This window comes from Impatiens glandulifera, chromosome 3 (assembly GCF_907164915.1).
Source record: "Impatiens glandulifera chromosome 3, dImpGla2.1, whole genome shotgun sequence".
In the NCBI taxonomy this organism is placed as follows: Eukaryota; Viridiplantae; Streptophyta; class Magnoliopsida; order Ericales; family Balsaminaceae; genus Impatiens; species Impatiens glandulifera.
The window spans coordinates 42663198-42684157 of NC_061864.1; the positions used below are offsets into that span (position 1 = coordinate 42663198).

The 20960-nt window shown below is 31.4% G+C and overlaps 1 protein-coding gene across 1 annotated transcript; it reads left to right on the forward strand.

Moving 5' to 3' along the window:
* The first annotated feature begins 5683 nt into the window (after nucleotides 1-5683).
* On the forward strand, nucleotides 5684-6520 carry LOC124930239. The gene has a single exon (XM_047470598.1). The coding sequence runs from the start codon at nucleotides 5684-5686 to the stop codon at nucleotides 6518-6520; it is 837 nt and encodes a 278-aa protein (XP_047326554.1).
* The last annotated feature ends 14440 nt before the right edge of the window (nucleotides 6521-20960 follow it).

Below are 20960 nucleotides of genomic sequence, written 5' to 3' on the forward strand. Positions count from 1 at the left end.
ACGTCGTCGACATATGGTTCCCCATTCGATGATTTCTAACAATGGTCGTCACTTCCAAGGTAAGGTGTTCGAGCTCCTTCAAAAATTTAAAATTGAACATCATAAGTCTTCACCATATCAACCATAAACCAATGGGGTTATCGAAGCTGCAAACAAGAATGTGATCTCAATCTTAAAGAAAATCACTCATATGTATAAATATTGACATAAAAAGATTTCTTATGTGTTATGGAGTTACAAACCAATAATAAAGAAGTAAATCGGTGAGACACCCTATTCATTGGTTTACAGTATGACGACTGTTCAACCTATTGAACTAGAGCTACTTACTTTGCGTGTCCTTCTTGAAAGCTATGTCACTAAAGAAAACTGAGTTCAGTCTTGTTTCAACAAACTCTCACTCATGGATGACAAAATGTTCGACGCTTTAGGAAAAACACAAGCCTACCAATGATAAATGTCAAATGTCAAAGGCGTTCAACAAAAAGTCATGCGAAGACACCTGATTGCTGGGACCTCGTTTTTAAGAAAACTAGAGAGTTGCAAGACCCAAGGGGAAAGTTCCAACCACAATGGAAAGGGCTACATATCATCAAACATATCTTTTTTGGAGGCGTTAATGTTTGCATAGTTTCTCTCGATGGAAAAAAAATTCTCTACTATGTACAATCTTGACACGCTCAAGAAGTATTACGTCTACACATCTTTTAAGAATTATTCATGTAAACTTGAGGCCAATACTCAAACACTTGAAAAAACCCTAATCTATACTAGGGATATTTTTCGAAAAATACATATCATAATTTTATGAAATCTCCTGATTTGTGTGCATTATGACATTGCTATTAAGTTCTCAATATCCATAATTGAGGAATTTTTGTAAATGCATATCATTTTGAAACCCTTCAGTGCACAAAACAATGTTAAAATTTAAAAGTTAATTCAAGAAATCTTCAGCACGCGCTCTAAGGTCTCTTCTCCAAATCATTTGATCTAATTTCTGAAAATGAATTACCTTTGGACCTGATTCCTCGTCCGCAAGGATAGGTAGGAAGCCTATCAAAATAGGTTTGGTCAAAATCATCGAAATCTTAACACTCTTTTGCTATAACTCAAATGAACTTTAGTTGGAGATTTCATGTACCTACTAACCATCTTAACAAAATACATTAAATCTGGTCTAGTTACATTTAAATACCTCAAGCTTCCCACCATTTTTTTGAAGTTAGTCGAATTGAGCTTTACCTCATCTTCATCTATGATGAGTATTGTTCCAAGAACTGTACGATTTTTCACTTGAGTTACAATTACTCATATCAAATTTCTTTAAATTTCAGAGATAAACAAAAGTGGACATTAGTCATATTCTGTTTTTTTTTATAGAAAATCAGATTATATTTGTGGGTGCCTATTTAAAAAATAATGCATACACATATTTACATATATAGTAGGCACTTATTTGGATTGCAAAAAAAAGGTTATGTTGTATGAGCAACGAGTCTTGGGATAGTAACATGGATTTTATGTCAAAGACTTCTAAGGGTAAAAGGAAAATTCAATTGACTAAGGGAGCCATATCTACCATAGAAGGGAGGAAATAACTCAGTTATGAATTTTACCGTACTGCCCCCATGAACCCCTCCCAAAAGGAAGAGAATCACAAATCTATCATGGGGTGTCCTATGTAAACCTCTCACACTATCAATCAATTAGAACTTATCACCAATCTTCATTGGCATATCTTAACACATAATCAATAGATGTATAGGTGGAGTCTCACAATACACACTTTATACTATCTCAAAGCAAAGAGCTATAAACCCAAGATGTAGAACCATGCAAGCAATCAAATAGGTACGAGATTTATGCCCTCTCATTAGATTATTTTTTGTGTAAAATTTCAAAGTTCGTCAACTATTTGTGTAAAGTCAAGCATCACAATTCCCAGTAGAGTCGTCAGTTTATATACGTGTGAATTTTTTTTTCATGTACAAGTCTAATCTTGGCATGCCAAGAAATTAACTCAAAAGTAATTAGCCTCATACCTTACCTTTCTCTCGAATATCGAGTGGGATGAGGAACATAAATTGTAAGCTATGATCGAATTTATTCCTTACAATGCAAAATAAATCAACTGGATAATAGATCGACTCACATTTAGCTTATCTTTAAGAGTCGATTTGGATTAACTTTGATTTTAAAGAGTTTCCACCTAATTTGTTCCATGAAAAATTAGGAAAAAAATGTTTTTTAGAATTTCATTTTAGGTTTGGTGCTTAGTTACTTGTGAGAAAGAGTTTTGGCGTTATGACCCACATTCCCGTCCAGATGGACAATCTATACTCATTAAACGACACATCATTCCCTAATATAATTCCTTATAAAATTTCTTTGTCTATCATTCCTCTAATATTTTATTTGTGTTTCAAACCTTCATATTCTCCTACTTGAAAATCATTAATAAAATAACTTGATACGATAAAACATGGTATTTGTTATAAGATCGAAAATGGAGAAAAAATACCTATTTGAAAAGATATCCTTAAAAATAGTTTATATTGAATAATTTGGTATCTTCTTTAAAGAAAAAATTGACCTGTAATTTATATAATCATCAATTTAAAATATTTTTTTTTCAACATATTTACTAAACTTAATTGGTATAACAACATATTATTAACAATACTAAGTCATGTTAATTATCCTATACAATCAAAAGAGGCCCATTATTAATTACACAAGCTTATATAAAGAACAAGACCTTGACTTTGTTGGAATCAAGAAATTAAGGGATCATTAACTCTTTTATATGCAACATCAAAATAATGTCTAATTGTTAATTATAAATTGGATTAAGTTAGGCATTCAAAACTAAATCGTAACTGAAAAATTAATTTAATATTAATCTTCTTTATTATTAAATCAAACAATCATTCTCACAAACTAAAAATCAGAATTTCAATATACTTTAATTACTTTAATCAACCATATCTTTTTCCTTAACTTTTTAAAGGCTTCAAATATTAGTGTTTTTGTCATAATATTTGCTATTTGTTCTTGAATAGGATAATGTATCAATTTAATATCACTATCATTGGACAAATTTAGTGATACCTAACATGAATATGTTTATTTATCCATGAAATACAACATCTTTGGACAATTTAATGGTTGATACATTATCACAATAAATAGTTGTACATGCCATTATTAGATGTTGAAGAGTTTCGAGCATACTTTTCATCCACATTACATGACAAGTACATGCTGCTACAACTACAAATTCAACCTCTATAGTCGACAATGTCACTATAGGTTGTTTCATTGAAGACCAAGCAATAACTCTATTACCAATTAAGAAAATATACCCTAAGTACTTAAATAAACTTCAGTTGGAGATTCCATGTACCTACTAACCATCCAACAACATACATCAAATTTGGTTTAGTTAAAGTTAAATACCTCAAGATTCCCATCATTTGTTTGAAGTTAGTCGAATTGAGTTTTACTCCATCTTCATCTCTGGTGAGTATTGTTCCAAGCACTATAAGATTTCTCACCGAGTTACAATTATTCAAATCAAAATTTTCTAGAATTTCAGAGGCATACTTTTTTTTTGACATAAATAAGTACCCCATTGTGTTTGGTTTGGTGTATCTCAACACCCAAAAAATACTTTATTTTCCCCTAATTGGTCATTTCAAAGTCCTTCATCATTATCATTGAACTTTTGAACAAAATAATTTATTCTTCATTGTTTCCTATAAATATTAAGTCATCCACATATAGACTGATCATCAAAACTTCATTTTTAATTTTTTTAAATAAACATAGTTGATTCTAAGGACATTTTTCAAATCCTCTAGGATTGAAATAGACTTTTATACGGCTATACCATGCCATAGGAGCTTGCTTAAAACCATATAAAGTCTTTTTTAATTTATAAACTTTGTACTTTTCATTGTTCTTTTCAAAACCTTGTGGTTGCTCAACAAATACTTCTTCAACCAATGAACCGTGTAATTAATGCATTATTTACATTAAGTTGATACAAATTCTAACTTTTGTGAGCAGCTATTACAACCAATATTTGAATAGTATCTCACTAGATACAGGTGCAAAAAATTCCTTATAATCAACTCCATATTTTTGGGCATAACCCTTCACGTTTAATCCGACTTTATTATTGCACACTTCCCTTTTTCATTTAACTTGATTTTGTAAACCCATTTAATACCAATCTTCTTTGATTCTTTAGGAAATTCAACTAAATTTCAGGTTTTGTTTTTCTCAATAGCCTGAATTTTCATCTACATTGCTTTCTACCAATGGGTACTACCAATAACTTCTTCAAAGGAAGTTGTATCAAATGATATATGAAGAGATAGGTTACTCACGTCTTCTTTTGATGAAGTTACATTAACAATATAGTCTTCCTTCTAGTAAGGAGCTCTCATTGTTCTTCTTGACAAAGTTGGTGGTGAAGTACATAAATCCGAGCCTTTTTGCTGTGAGATTATTGGTGAGTGAAGACGTTCATCTACTTCTTCAATTATTGGATCCAAACATTCACCATCTTTACTTTCACTTTCAATTTCTCATCCATCATTTTCCCATTATAATTCCTTTGAACTAGAGTTGTTCTGCCAATCCCATCACACATCTTTCTCGAAGACAACATTCTTACTCACGACAATCTTTTTTAAAATAGGATTATAAAGTCTAAAAGTTTTAGATTCCTTACTTTTACCATATAAAACATAAGCTGATCTCTTATTATCCAATTTCAGCCTTTTTGTGTAGGTACATGTAAATGTGCAATGCAACCAAATACTCTTAAATGACTTACAGAGGATTTAATATCACTCCAAGCTTCTTCAAGAGTTTTTTCTTCAACTGCACTAGTGAAACTTCTGTTCATAATGTATGCACACCATTGTACAACTTCAGGACAAAAATTATTAGGAACTTTCTTATTAGACAACATGTTTCTCATAGTATTCATGGTTGTTCTATTCTTCTTTTAACTGTACTATTTTGTTGGGGAGTATATTGTACATTTAATTGTCTTCTTATTCAATTCACTTCACAATAGTTATTAAATGCATTGGAAGTAATTTCCCTCTATTTGTTCTAAAACATGTTAGAGGTTGTTCACACTCTTTCTCCACAATGAGTTTGAAGTACTTAAACAAATAAAATGCCTCTATTTTTGTTTTTAAGAAATAAACCCATAGTTTTCTACTGAAATCATCTATAAATGTGAGAATGTATATTATTCCACCATTCGAAATTGGTGTTATGGAACCGCATGTCTAAGTGTATGAGTTGCAACTTTGTAGTTGCTCTCCACTTGCTTCTCTTTGAAATATTGATAGATTATGAGAATAATCTTTATATTAGGAATATAAAATAATATATGTAAATAGATTATGAAAATAATTTTATATTAGGCATATAAAATAATATCGTTATTATATTATTAGTTTCCTTATTAATCTTTTGTAATGTATATATATTGGAGATTTCCCTGATGTAAAGGGCAAGAAGATTAAACAAGATTCTCCCTATTCTTTCATGGTATCAGAGCCCTAGGTTCTCTTTTCTTTCTTTTCTAAACCCAGCTTCCGCTTCTTTTCTCTAAACCTAACTTCCGTTTCTTTTCTTTCTCTCTCCTTCATCTATGGCCGAAAACAAGGTTCATCCAGCCACCATTGTTTCCAACATCAAGGCGTGCATCCCTATCACCCTTGATTATGAAGGAAAACAATACAACAACTGGTCCACCCTTTTTCAACTTCATTGCCGTGCTAATATGGTGATCAACCATATTCAACCTCTAACAGTTAATCCTTCGGTCGCGGTTCCTGCTCCGACGGAATCCGAAAAGGCTTTAACACAGAGACTTGATGACATTGTTCGTCAATGGATTTACGGGACCATTTCTAATGATCTCCTAAATTCCATCCTCGATCCTGATGACTCAGCAGTTGATGCTTGGAACAAATTGCAGCAATTTTTTCTTAACAACAAATCTGCAAGAGCTTTGCAATTTGATGCGCAATTTACAAACACCAAGCTTGCTCATTTTGATGGTGTCAAGTCTTATTGCGCTAAGCTAAAAACTCTAGCTGATAATTTGAGGAATGTTGGAGATAAAGTCTCTGACAATCGAATGGCTCTACAACTTTTGAAAGGCCTCTCGGAGGAATATAAGCCCTTTCGAACGTCCGTTCGTCATCTTAACCCGTTGCCCTCTTTTGATACTCTTCATTTAATGCTTGAATTAGAAGAACACGAGAATGCTACTGATCTCTCTATTGAGTCTCATGTAGAGGCTCACATCACGCAATCACATTTATCGTCCCAAAATAATGCTGATAATTCCCATTATTCTTCACGGGGTAATAATCAACGTAATGGTGGCAATGGCCGGAAAACCACCAAGGGAAAGGGCAGCTCCGGTAAGGGTAAGGGTGCCTCTGGCAATCAACAACGTAATGGTGGTGCCTCGCAGTAGCAGCAAAACCCGCAGCGTGGTCCTACCGCCTCGCACCAGCAGAAGACCCAAGCAGGATGGATGTATCCTCCACCTTGGGCATATTGGCAGCAAGGCCCTTGGGCTCTTCCTCCTTGCCCATATCCATCACAGGCACCAGGCCCATCTCCTTGGTCCGCCACGAAGCCCAGTCAGCCTGCATATCAGACCGGTATCCTCGGGCCACAACCACCTCAGGCTTACTATACGTCAGGCCCATCATCTCAAGATTACATGTCAACCAATATTGATCAAGCAATGCACACAATGACATTGTCTGATCCAAACTACTATATGGATACGGGTGCTACCTCTCACATGACAAATTCTCAAGGTAATTTATCGTCATATTCTCCCTTGATCAATAGTCATAATAATTTAATTATTGTTGGTGATGATAGCAAAATTCCAATTCATGGTTATGGTCACAAATCTCTACACCAAAACACACTTCAATTAAAAAATGTCCTTCATGTTCCAAAACTAGTCAAAAATCTTATCTCCGTTAGGAAATTCTCTATTGATAATAATGTTTCCATTGAGTTTGATCCTTTTGGGTTTATTGTGAAGGACTTGCAGACGGGGAGCAAACGAGTGAGATGTAATAGTAGTGGCAATCTCTACCCTTTTCTCACAGATCGTCAAGTCTTCTCTTCTTTCACACCGTCAGCCTTTTCAGTTATTTCTCCAAATATATGGCATTCCCGTCTCGGTCATCCGGGAAATGCAATTTTAAATTCATTGCGTAGTAGTAATTTCATTCAATGTCCTAAGGATAAACATGTTTGTCATTCTTGTCCTTTGGGTAAATTAATAAAATCGCCTTTTCCCGATTCTATGTCTCATACTACTATGCCATTTGACATTATACACAGTGATTTGTGGACATCCCCTATTCCTAGTTCTCTCGGCCATAAGTATTATGTTCTCTTTCTTGATAATTACACGAATTTTTTATGGACTTTTCCGATCTCTTCTAAGTCTCAAGTCTATAAGTTATTTATTCATGTTCGAACATATATTCGTACTCAATTTGAGAGAGAAATTAAGGCATTCCAATGTGACAATGGTACTGAATTTAAAAATGTTCGTTTTGAAAAATTCGGTCACCAACATGGTATGACTTTCCGTCTTTCTTTTCCTTATACCTCTCCTCAAAATGGCAAGGCCGAAAGAAAAATAAAAACAATCAATAATATTGTTCGCACTATTCTCTGTCATGCATCCATGCCACCATCTTTTTGGCATCATGCTCTCGAAATGGCTACCTACCTTCACAACATCTTACCTACAAAGCTTCTTGGTTATAATTCTCCAACTCAGATTTTGTATCAAAAGCATCCTAACTACTCTCATCTTCGAGTTTTTGGGTGTTTATGTTATCCTCTTTTTCCACCATCCAAAATACACAAGCTTGAACCTCGGTCTTCTCCTTGTGTTTTTCTTGGCTATCCGCCCAATCATAGGGGGTATAAATGTTTTGATATGTCATCTCGAAAAATTATAATAGCCAAACATGTATGGTTCGATGAGTCAGCATTTCCTTTTTCCAAAATTCATACTCCGGAATCTCACACATACGATTTTTTGAGTCATGATTCAGGTGCCCTTAACACCCATCTCTTGCATCAAATTCTCACCACACCCGAGCACCAATACCAACCCACAACCACCCCCACTATTCTCCTTCTCCCATAACATCCCACACTCACCCTACGAACGAGTCTTCAAACTCTCCCACTCCTCCTTCTCCCGTAGCATCCCACCCTCACCCCAGTGGCGGACCTACAAGGGGGGCCTTGGGGGGCCCGGGCCTCCCCCAACCTTAAAATAATTTGTTTTTATATATATATATTTAACAAGTAACTCTTAGTCTAGTTGGCTTTGTAGTTCAACAGCTCACCTTAAATTTATTAATAATATTATTTATTTTGAAATTATATTTATATAATAATTATACATTATTTTTTATTTATTTCAATATAATAATACAAATTACTTATAAGGGTAAAATATAAAAACTAAAATAATAATAGTTTTTTATATTTCTTAATTTTAAACTATTTCAAAAATTTATAAGAAAATATAAATTAATATTAATAAAAAAGTTAAAATAGTTACATTGGTTTTGTTCGGTATTTAAACAAAGAATTTGATATATTGTTTTTATATGCATTAATATTTTATAATCGTAATCTCGAGTGTCTATTCACTTGATAATATATGTTTATCACGTTTTTGTATTTTTATTTTTATTAATATTTTTTATTTTTTTTATATTCTCATAAAATTAGGCTGAAACCTATTAAATTAGATTTTCATATTTTTTTATATAGTTAGTTTTTTATGAATTTGTTTTTGTGTTGTATTTGATGAAAAATTTATTGGGAATTACAAGTGAGTTATCACTTTACCTACAAAGAGGAAAACAAAATATAGTTCAAGCCATGTCATTGATTGCGAGTTCGAAAAATCAATTACAAAAATTTAGAGAAGATGGATGGCATGATATTTTGGACTAAGTTAACAGTTTTTGTCAATTACACTCGATCTCAATACTTGATATGAATGAGCATATGATAATTGATAGCAATGGTAGGCGAAGAGGAAAATGAGAACTCATCACTAATCTTCATCATTATCGTGTGGAAATCTTTTGTCAGGTATAATAAATATTATTTCTTATCTATTAATAGTTATTATATATTATTTATTAATAGTTATTATTTATTATTTAATTATAGGTTGTTGACTTGATTATACAAGAAATAAATAATCGTTTTTCAGAAGTTAATAGAGATTTCACAGGCAGTGATTATTTATTTTTGGAACAACAACTTCGGGCTTACTTATTTAATTTGCGGGATGATCCTCAATTTTCTTCAATTGAAGACTTGGAAATTTTTGCTCAGAAATTGGTTATAACAGAAAAAACATATAGTTTTTCCATTGATTTATCGATTGATGGAGTTGGTTTTAGTTTTACTAGTTGCAACTGCATCCGTTGAAAGAGTTTTTTCTGCAATGAAGACCGTGAAAACTGATTTGCGTAATCGAATGGAAGATGAATGGATGAATGGATGAATGGATGAATGATAGTTTAGTTGTATATGTTGAGAAAGATATTTTCTCAACAATTGAAAATGAGCCAATATTGCAATATTTTCAACAAATGGAATCTCGTAGAATAAATTTGTCTTCTTTTGTACCGACTCATGGACAAGAATAATTTAGTAATTGTGCTTATTAGTATTTTGTAATTGTGTTTGTTAGTATTTTATGTAATTATCAAGTAAAATTTTAATTAAAAAATGCATTTATTTGATCGCCAAAAAATACTACGTTACTATGTATTCGGCCCCCCCGAGAAAACATTTCTGGGTCCGCCACTGCCTCACCCTATGGCCACTCGTAGTCGTCATGGAATTGTCAAACCCAATAAAAAATACCAAGACCACTCTCTTCACACTTCTACCTTTGTATCACCCATTCCAAAAAATCCCGTACATGCTCTACGTGACCATAATTGGAAAATTGCTATGCAGGAAGAATATGATGCGCTTATTGACAATGGTACTTGGGCCTTAGTTCCGCGTCCGTCTAATGTAAATATTATTCGTTCGCTTTGGATTTTTCGGCATAAAACGAAATCTGATGGTTCTTTTGAGAGACATAAGGCTCGTCTTGTTGGTGATGGGAAAACTCAAAGAAAAGGGATTGAATGTGATGAAACTTTCAGTCTGGTTGTGAAACCGGCAACTATACGGATGGTTCTTAGCATTGCTTTATCCAAGTCTTGGTCTATTCATCAATTGGATGTCTAATATAAAGATTATTCTCATAATCTATCAAATATTATGTCTTTATTTCTTTCTAAAGAGGCAATGTATGGACTTCTTCTCTGGTGTAATAATTTTTGGCAATCCTTCTACCATTATCTTGAGTTCCATAGTTTCTAAATTTATAATTTAGATTACCCATCCTGTAATGTCAAAGATATGACTCACTTCCTGCAGTAGTCTTAAAACAAATTTTGAGCATTTTTAAGTGGTTCTATTAAAGTCATTAAGAGAATTTCTTCTTCCACATCAACTTAAACATATTGCGCATTACCTTTCCAATTGGAACATTCACTTTGATAATGCCCCATCTTGTGACATCCATAACAATTTATTGTGGATCTTTCAAAGTATCTTCTTCTACCTCTACCTCTATCTCTATCTCTACCTCTACCTCTACCTCCCCTTATTACTCTAAAAACACGATCCTCTTCTTTTGCTAAATATAATCATCAGTTTCATAGACTTTTTTTTCAAACATATTGAATGAGCTTGATTGGTATAACAACTATATATCATAGTCAATTTCTTTCGGGTTATTATTCATATTTGTAACAATACTAAGTTATGTTTATTCTCATATACAATCAAAAGAGGTCCATTATTGATTGCACACGCTTATATAAAGAACTAGACCTTGACTTTGATAGAATCAAAGAAATGCAAAACCAACAAATTTTATTACTAACAAAAGACTTTATAAATAGCTTAAACAAAATACAGAAATTAAGGATCATTAACTATTTTATCTACAAAATCAAAATAACTTCTAACTTTTAATTATAAATTACATTAATTTAGGAATTTAAAACTAAATCGTTACTTATATATAAAGCTTTATAAAATAATAAATACAATAAATATATATATATATATATATATATATATATACAAAATAATAAAATTATTTCAATTATTTTAAGTGATCTAACGGTTAAAGTGTTCATATTTCATGTTTAAGATTAGTGCTCGAATCCCAAAATATGCAAATTTAGATTTTAAAGAATACATTTTCACTAATTATATAAAAAAATATTTTTTTTTATTTATTTTTTATCAAATGTAATTATCTTATATATATATATATATATATATATATATATATATATATATATATATATATTATATTATTTTTCATCATTAATTTTATATAAATACATATTATCTTTTATTATACATTTTTCTCTCATCACACACACACATATATATATATATATATATATAATATTTTCTTTATTAGTATAAATAATTTTTTGATTAATATAAAAATTAACTAATTGATAATAAATATTAAATACAAAATAATAAAATTATTTCAATAATCTCAAGTGATTTAGCGGTTAAAGTGTTCACATTTCATGCTTAAGACCAGAGTTTGAATCCCAAAACATGCAAATTTAGATTTTCAAGAATGCATTCTTGACTATAATATATGGTGGCACAACTTTTAAACAAAAGATACGAGGCATCTAAAAGTATGAGGTTAGAATTAGTGGTTTTTTTGACGAGCATTTGAAAGCGTAAGGTCACGAGATGAAGGTCGGTGGTATGTGGTTTGTTGAGTGTGAGGTCAGAATTATTGATTGGTTTGGCGAGCATTTGAAAGTATAAGGTCACGAGATGGAGATCGGGTGGTGAGTGGTTTATCGAACATTTAAAATTATGAGGTCACGAGATAGAGGTCGGGTGGTGGGTGGTTTGTTAAGTATGAGGTCATAAATAGCGGTTGGTTTGGTGAGAATTTGAAAGTGTGAGGTCACGAGATGAATGTCGGGTGGTGGGTGGTTTGTCGAGTGTGATGTCAGAATTAGTGGTTGGTTTGACGAACATTTAAAAGCATGAGGTCACGAGATGGAGGTTGAGTGGTGGGTGGTGGGTAGTTTGTCGAGTGTGAGGTCTGAATTAGTGGTTGGTTTGACGAGCATTTGAAAGTGTGAGGTCACGAGATGGAGGTCGGGTGGTGGGTGGTTTGTCGAGTGTGAGGTCGGAATTAGTGGTTGATTTGGTGAGAATTTAAAAGTGTGGGGTCACGAGATAAATGTCAGGTGGTGGGTGGTTTGTCGAGTGTGAGGTCAGAATTAGTGGTTGGTTTAACGAGCATTTAAAAGTGTAAGGTCATAAGATGGAGGTCGGGTGGTGAGTGGTTTGTCGAGTGTGAGGTCGGAATTAGTGGATGGTTTGACATTGTATAAGAGGTATGTGATCAATTGGAATTGGTTATTGATTTGTTGAAGTGGGAGTAAAAGAGAGGTCGACTAAGATTGGTGAGTGGTTTGTCGATGGATAAAGAAGCATATGAAAAAGTGTGAGTCACAAGATTATGGTCAGTGGGTGGTTTATAGAAGGGATAACGAGGCATGTGAAAAAGTGTGAGTCATAAGATGATGGTCAATTGAGGGGGTTAGTGGTTGAGTTTGACGAGAGATAAGAGATGTGTCATCAATTGATGTCGACTAAGATTGGTGAGTGGTTTGTCGAGAGGATAAAAATTGCATAATAAAAAAGTGTGACACAAGATGATGGTCAATTAAAGGGTTAAGTAATGTGCCGAAGGTATAAAACACTAGTAGAAAATGTGTAATTACCGAGGATGCTCACTAAGAGCGCTTTAATACTCTCGGAAATATATTTTTAACCGAGAGCATCAGGTTTTCCTCACTGATATATGTGAAGACCACCAAGAGTAACATGTGTCCCTTGTAGATAATATTTATTTTCGAGGGTTTTTGATATCCGCTTTTGGTGAAAACTTATTTCCGAGGGTACGCAATTGCATCCTCTCCACTGTCATTCCGCCGATTCTCCTCCTCAAGTAATGTATTTTTGATTCCACATATTCTTCTTCATAGATTTATGCTTATATTAGCTTTTGTTGAACTTCCTTCGCAGACCTAACTTCATCTTTGTCGCTTCTCGATTTCTGTCTGTCTTCTCTCTCACTACAACAACGATAAACTTCTCTCTGTGTGCCTGTACTACATTCGTGTCCAGCTAAACTAATAGCATTTGGTCAAAACTAATTCCATATTTTTGTAAAATTCCAAAACGATTTTGATCTGAAAACCTATAAGTCTAGATTTGATAATATATACATCTCTATTTCTTATATACGAGTTCTTCAGATTTGATATATGCTTATATGTTTATATGATTGCTGAAATGTTGAATTATTTTTAATTTATAACAATATATAATAGTGTTATTTCTTTTTATATCTGAATCGAGTGTTTTCTTTTAGTATATATTAGTCAAATTGGTGCTGAGTTTTATTATTATATTCCCCATTGTGTTTGGACTATAGGGTATTTAGTATGTTTTCTAATCTCAATATGTAAAATGTTTATTACAGAATCTGATTCTAGTATGGCAATTATATTGTGTTCTCATATGATGTTTGCAATTGTAATTGGAACATATGTTAGATTGTTTGGATACTAAGTCAAATTCTAGCAATAGGTTAAACCTTGTTGTTGCTAGACTCGCAAATGAGTGTATAATCTTGTTTTCTTGTGATCCGGGTTTATCTAGGGTATTTAATCGGATTACTTTCAAATTAGTGTTTTTAGTGAGAATTGAACTAAGACTTGTGGTTTCTTATATAAGATCATTGATGTTTGTCGCTTCTATTATAATAATTTAAATTTAGAAAGATCAATCAATTTATCTTTAAATGTTTTTCTTAGAGTTATTAGTCGTAATTATAGATGTCTCAACCCTGATGTGGCCAATACTAGAGCATTGGGTAATCAACGAGACAATGGCTTTTTTAATTAGTCATAATTTATAAATAGTTCATTATTTTTTAATTTGGAGAATTGGATCGTTTTTTTTATAGTTAAATGATTTGAGATGTTAATATGTACATTTTTAGAGTAGAACACCTGCCAGATTTTATGGAAATTCCGGACAAAAGTTGGATGCTCCTACGTCGAGATCATCCAAAATATATGAAAGGCGTTGATAAATTTCTAAACTTTTCTCAATACTCTACTGGAAGGGAAAATATTGCTTGTCCTTGCGTTAAATGTGCAAATAGAAACTATGAGAGTGTTAATGTAGTCAAAACACATCTAATTATACACGGTATAAAATTGGACTACGATTTTTGGTGTTTTCACGGTGAAATGAGCTCCACAAATGATATTGTTGATGATAACGTTGATGATGTTAATAATGATGTTGATGACGAATCAAATAACGAAGACGATGTTAACGAGAATATCATAGAAGAAGATAATACAGTTGATGATATTAATAATGATGTTGATGACCAGTATATGAAATATATTCTCAATGATTTGTATCCCAACATTCAACACTCTAGTTCTGAATATCCGGTTGACGATGATAAAACATTATACAAATTTTTGGATGATTCAAAGCAGCCTTTGTATGAAGGTTCTCGAATTTCAAAAGCTTCCACATTATTCAATTTATAAACATTTTATTTAAAAAATAACTTATTATAGCCAAGAGAAGTAGGCTTAGGCTCTCGGAAAAAAACTTATTATTGCTCCGAGAGCATTATAAAGCTCTCGTTAATAATTAAAAAGATCTTCGAGAGCGTTAGCGCTGCTCTCGGAAAAAGAAAGCGGTCATTTCTGAGAGCTTTATATACTCTCGGTTATAATTAGGGGTGAGCAAACGGGTAAACCCAACCCGTATTACCCAACCCATATTCAACCCAAATTAAATTTACCCAACCCATAATTCAACCCATATTATTTACTATTATGGGTTGGGTATGGGTTGAGTTGAGTATGGGTTGGGTAACCCAAATTATTTTTTTTTAATTTTTTTATTTAACATGTATTTGACTAATTTTACATATTTTTATTCGTTTTACACGTTTTTCACGTTTTTGACATTTTTAATACGTTTTTCACACGTTTAACATGTTTAACACGTTTTTGGCACGTTTAACACATTTTTGACACGTTGACACGTTTTCATGTTTTTGGCATGTTTAACACGTTTGACACGTTTTTGACACGTTTGACACGTTTTTGACACGTTTGACACGTTTTCGACACGTTTAACACATTTTGACACATTTTTGACACGTTTTAACACGTTTAACACATTTTGACACGTTTAACTTGTCTTTCACATTTTTGACACGTTTCACACGTTTTTCACGTTTTTTGCACGTTTTGACACGTTTTCCACGTTTTTGACACGTTTTCACGTTTTCGACACGTTTAATACGTTTTTCACATTATTGACACGTTTCACACGTTTTTCACATTTTTGGCACGTTTAACACGTTTTGATACGTTTAACACGTTTTGACACGTTTTGACACGTTTAACACGTTTTCCACGTTGTGAGACGTTTAACACGTTTTTGATACGTTTTTCACGTTTTTGACACGTTTAATACGTTTTCGACACGTTTAATACGTTTTCACACATTCAACACCTTTAACACATTTGACACATTGGACACTATTTTCATGTTTTGACATGTTTAACACGTTTTTAACACGTTTGACACATTTTTCACGATTACGACACATTTTTCACATTTTTGGCACGTTTAACACGTTTTGACATGTTTAACATGTTTTTCACATTATTAACACGTTTAACACGTTTGTAACATGTTTAACACGTTTGTAACATGTTTAACATGTTTTTCACACATTTTTCACGTTTTTGGCACGTTTAACACGTTTTGACACATATTCCACGTTTTTGGCACGTTTAACACGTTTTCCACGTTTTTGGCACATTTAACACGTTTTTCACGTTTTTAGCATATTTTGATACGTTTAACACGTTTTTGACACGTTTAACATGTTTTTCACATTTATGACACGTTTAATACGTTTTCACACGTTTGACATCAAACGTGTGAAAACGTGTCAAAAATGCCAAAAACGTGTTAAAACTTATCAAAACGTGTTAACGTGCAAAAAATCTGTTAAACATGTCAAAAATATGTTAAATGTGTAAAACGTGTTAAAATGTCAAAAACGTGTTAAACGTGCCAAAAACGTAAAAACGTGTTAAACGTGTGAAAAACATGTTTTAAGTGTGAAAACGTGTTAAAAATATTAAAAACGTGTTAAACGTGTGAAAAACATGTTACATATATCAAAAACGTGTTAGAATATCAAAAACGTGTTAAACGTGCCAAAAAACGTGAAAATCGTGTTAAATTTATCAAAAACGCGTTAAATATGTTTAAAACGTGTTAGACGTGCCAAAAAGGTGAAAATTGTGTTAAACCTATCAAAAATGTGTTAACGTGTTAAATATGTTAAAAACGTGTTAAACGTGCCAAAAACGTAAAAAACGTGTTAAACCTGTCAAAAACGCGTTAAACGTATTAAACATGTCAAAAACGTGTTCAACGTAACAAAAACGTGTAAAACGTGTTATTAGTGTGAAAATGTGTTAAACATGTAAAAAAGGTGATAAACGTGTCAAAAACGTAAAAACGTGTCAAAAATGTGAAAACGTGTTAAACGTGTGAAAAACGTGTTAAACGTGTGAAAAACATGTTATAAGTGAAACGTGTTAAAAATATTAAAAACGTGTTAGATGTGTAGAAAACATGTTAAACGTGTGAAAAATATGTTAAACATGTCAAAAACGTGTTCGACTTAAAGTTGGAAGATGATTAGTTTATATTGAATTAATAATAGAGAATTAAACTAAATTTATATAATTTGGGTAATTTGGGTAACCCTAACCCAACCCAAATTAAACTCAACCCATACTCAACCCAACCCATATTAACCAACCCAAATTAATATTTTGGGTTTGGGTTAGGGTTGGGTTTGGGTAAACCCATATTATGCTCACCCCTAGTTATAATCTATCTCCGAGGACTTTTGATGCCCTCGCAAATGTCCTTCTTTTTTTCACCGACAACTTTATCACTAAGACGCAGCGATAACGTTTATCGCTCTCGGTGAGTTCTTTCACCGAAAGCATATATCCTTTCTCCAAGAGTTTCTGCCCTCCTTAATAAGCAAATTTTTACTAGTAAAATATATAATAACATTAAGTTTAAAATTAAACATAATTTTTACAAACTAAAACCAAATTTAAATTAATTAGATTTAAATAATATTAATTTTAGGAAAATTCGCTCAACTTGATTTCATTATTGAAAAAAGCATCACATAAATTTAGGGTGAAAAAAATTATCCCAATACTGCCAGATATTATTCATAGTATAATTTTCTTTATTTGCAATAATCAAATTAAACCACTTATTATGTTATTAGGAAATTAAAACAAACTTTGAATTTTGGTGATATGGTTGCTACTATTATGTAGTAAATCTGTATTTATAATCGTAATTCACTTTAATATATATAAATGTTTCTAATTATGTAAAAACATCTTCTTGAACTTTATTTTCTCAATTTATTGATCCATTTTCTTTTTTTAATAATCATTTATACTCTCTTTGCTCATAAAACATGAAATTATTTGATTATATTCACTTTTTAAGATTAAGAATAAGAGGAGGGAGGAAAAGTTCAAATTCACCGCAAGGACTTTTGTGCACGTCCGTGACCAACCACTTTACTATATTGTACATTGCACATAAAATCAAAGAAAACCTATCAACATGTCAACAACCTCACATACATATATATAAACATGAGGTGGCAGCTGCTACAACATTCCTTCTCTTTTTCCCAACTTTAACAGTAATGTGGTCGGTCTCCCAACAAACAATTGACTTAAAGAAAACCTAAATAAATAAACAATTTTTTTCATATCTTCTTACCTTAATTAGCTCCTAAGTTCACGTTGATGATATTGAATAATGGTGTTGTACCTTGTCTAAAAATTACACTATATATATAATGTTACAATAAAATTAAATAGAGTACAATATACCAAGAACATAATCACTGAATTAAGAGGTTAAATCGAGGCATTTGTTATATGCATTTTTCTTAAAACAATTACATTGTCTCTCTTGTATTGAAATTTATCGTAGATGTCTCTTTTCGAGCAACAAACTTGACAAAGTACCTAAACTATCGTTGAATTCAAAGAAAAAATATCGAGAGATTTATGTTTTGAATTCTAGACGATGATATGAGGTAGGATTAGAGATAATGGTATATATTGTTCAAAATTAAACCATAAATTAATTCATTTCATTAAGAAAATACATGTTACATAGATTTTCAATTGTTAATAATAGTATTTTAAATTAATTTTTAATAAATTAATAATAATAAATTAATATTCGTTGTACCAACAATTAACATCTATATATATAATGATGCTTAATTTTCAAAGTGTCCGGATTTCCGGGTCGATAACTGTGGTTAATTTGGATATATATATATATATATGAGAATAAATTGATATTTGAGTCGGGTTGTGGGTGACCCGCCCATAAATTTAAAACGGTTAAAAATAAAATTAAAAATGTTATAAGTATGTTTCGAAGTTGCAACCTAACAAAATAAGTAAACCTTTTTAACCAACTAGACTAAGAAGACTTTATATTTTAAATTATATACCAAATTTGATGAACGCGAAACGTTTGAACAATATAAGTTTAATTTTTTAACTAATTAATATATATATATATATATATATATATATATATATATATAATGATGTTTAATTTTTAAAGTGTTTCGGATTGTCGGGTCGAGAAGTGTGGTTAATTTGGATATATATGTGAGAGTAAATGGATATTTGGGTCGGATTGTGGGTTGACCCGCCCATAAATTTAAAACGGTTAAAAATAAAATTTAAAATGTTATAGGTATGTTTCGAGAGTAAATTAAAAATACTATCACATTTTAACCACCGTAATTTTTTTCTCGGTTTTTATATTATTACTCGTGCAAATACACGGAATAAATTCTAGTTTTATTAATTATTCTTAAAGGCATCTAATGCTTAATTAAGCAATTAATAAATTAATTCAAATATATATTTTAATAAAATATTACCATTTAATTACGTTTGAATTTATTGTGAATTTTATTTGATTTTATTTACCCAAATTCTCATTTTCATTTATTAATAGAAATTACCGAATTAATTTAAAACTCCTAAAATACCCACGTTAATAGAATGGGAAGAATTAACTTAGTGAATGTCCAATACTTGAGTCATACATATGATAGGAATTGGTGTTACCCTTAATTTTACTGGCGGCTCATTATTAGGTTCTATATTTTTGAACTATTCTGTCTTTTGTCTAAATTATTAGACACTTTCACATAAAATTATTTTTAACAAATGTCAAACTCTCTAATGGTTGTGTCCGATTTAACTATTGAACACGTGTATGTTTCTATGAGAATGTTTCTATGAGAGAGTCTAGAATTAAGTTACAATTCTTTCGGATCGATCTCAACTTCCCCTACCTATGTGATTTATTTACTTATAAAGAATTATTAAAAGTCAGGGACAATTAATGAATTATAGTCAAATAGGGCAATATATTTTAATAAACCCAAATGTGGGGCTTAATACATGAACCGGAATAAAAAAGGCTTGGGCCGACTCATAAGAGAGAATAAATGAGCTGACTAATAAGAGAGAGTAAAATGGACCTCCATGTATATTCAATTTTTTTATATTAATTCTATTATCCCACAAACACCATATCAATTAGGATTTCTAATTAAACATGCCACCTAGATCATCATAACCAGTTCAATAAGCATATTTTTTTCTAACCAAACATTCAATGATCCCAAATCTTTTTTTATCCTGATTGATTTGCAAGCATTAGGTTGAAACTCAAAGAATTTGAAATCTTAGCAGTTAAACACTTCAAGCAAAGATTAGTCCAATTACAAACGACTTTTACATGAATTTTTCGATAATTGTAGACACTCATTTTCACTCCCAATTTTTATAGTTTATAAACAATTATTTTTTTGAAACAATTGAATTTGAAGAAAAAAATAATTTTAATTTTTATTAAAGTTAAAAGTGATAATTGACCTAATTTATAAAGACACAAGAGTTTTGTCATACTTAATATATTTAAGTGTTTTATAATTTAATATTACCTTAAATAATAAAATAAATTTTTAAAGAGAAAGTAGTTTTTATGTTTAACGATTTTTGAAATTTTTATTTAAATAATTTGTTCAATGAGTTTTGATTAAAGAAGTTATTGTGTAAAAGAGTTTTAATTTATTAAATCACTTTAAACATTGGATAAAACAAAATTAATAAAGTTTTTTACATTAAGAAGATTCTTAATTAGATTTTGATTATTTTAGATTAGGATTTAAAAAAAAGATGATTTCCTTTTAAAATTGAATAATAATTTGTTTTTTCTTTTTATTTATTTTTCTTAACATCTTTTTAGGTAGAATGAGAGAAATGGATTTAGAAGATGGTGGAAGGATCTAAAAGATTCTCAACAATGAGCAAGAAAGGTATAATCCATGAATTGCCTATGTCTAAGGCCCAGAAGGTGGTGGAAGGAGCCTCCTACCGAGAAACTTTTTCTTTCATTTTCTAAGTGCCCTTAGGCTGCCAAACCAAAACTCTTTTTTTTTACACATTTAGGCAGCCCTTTAAGAGAATCCTCTACGAAATCATTAATTTTTGTCAGATTGGTCATAT

Excerpts from the sequence above, each read along its gene's own strand:
- LOC124930239 (XM_047470598.1), top strand. The coding sequence starts at position 5,684 with ATGGCCGAAAACAAGGTTCATCCAGCCACCATTGTTTCCAACATCAAG.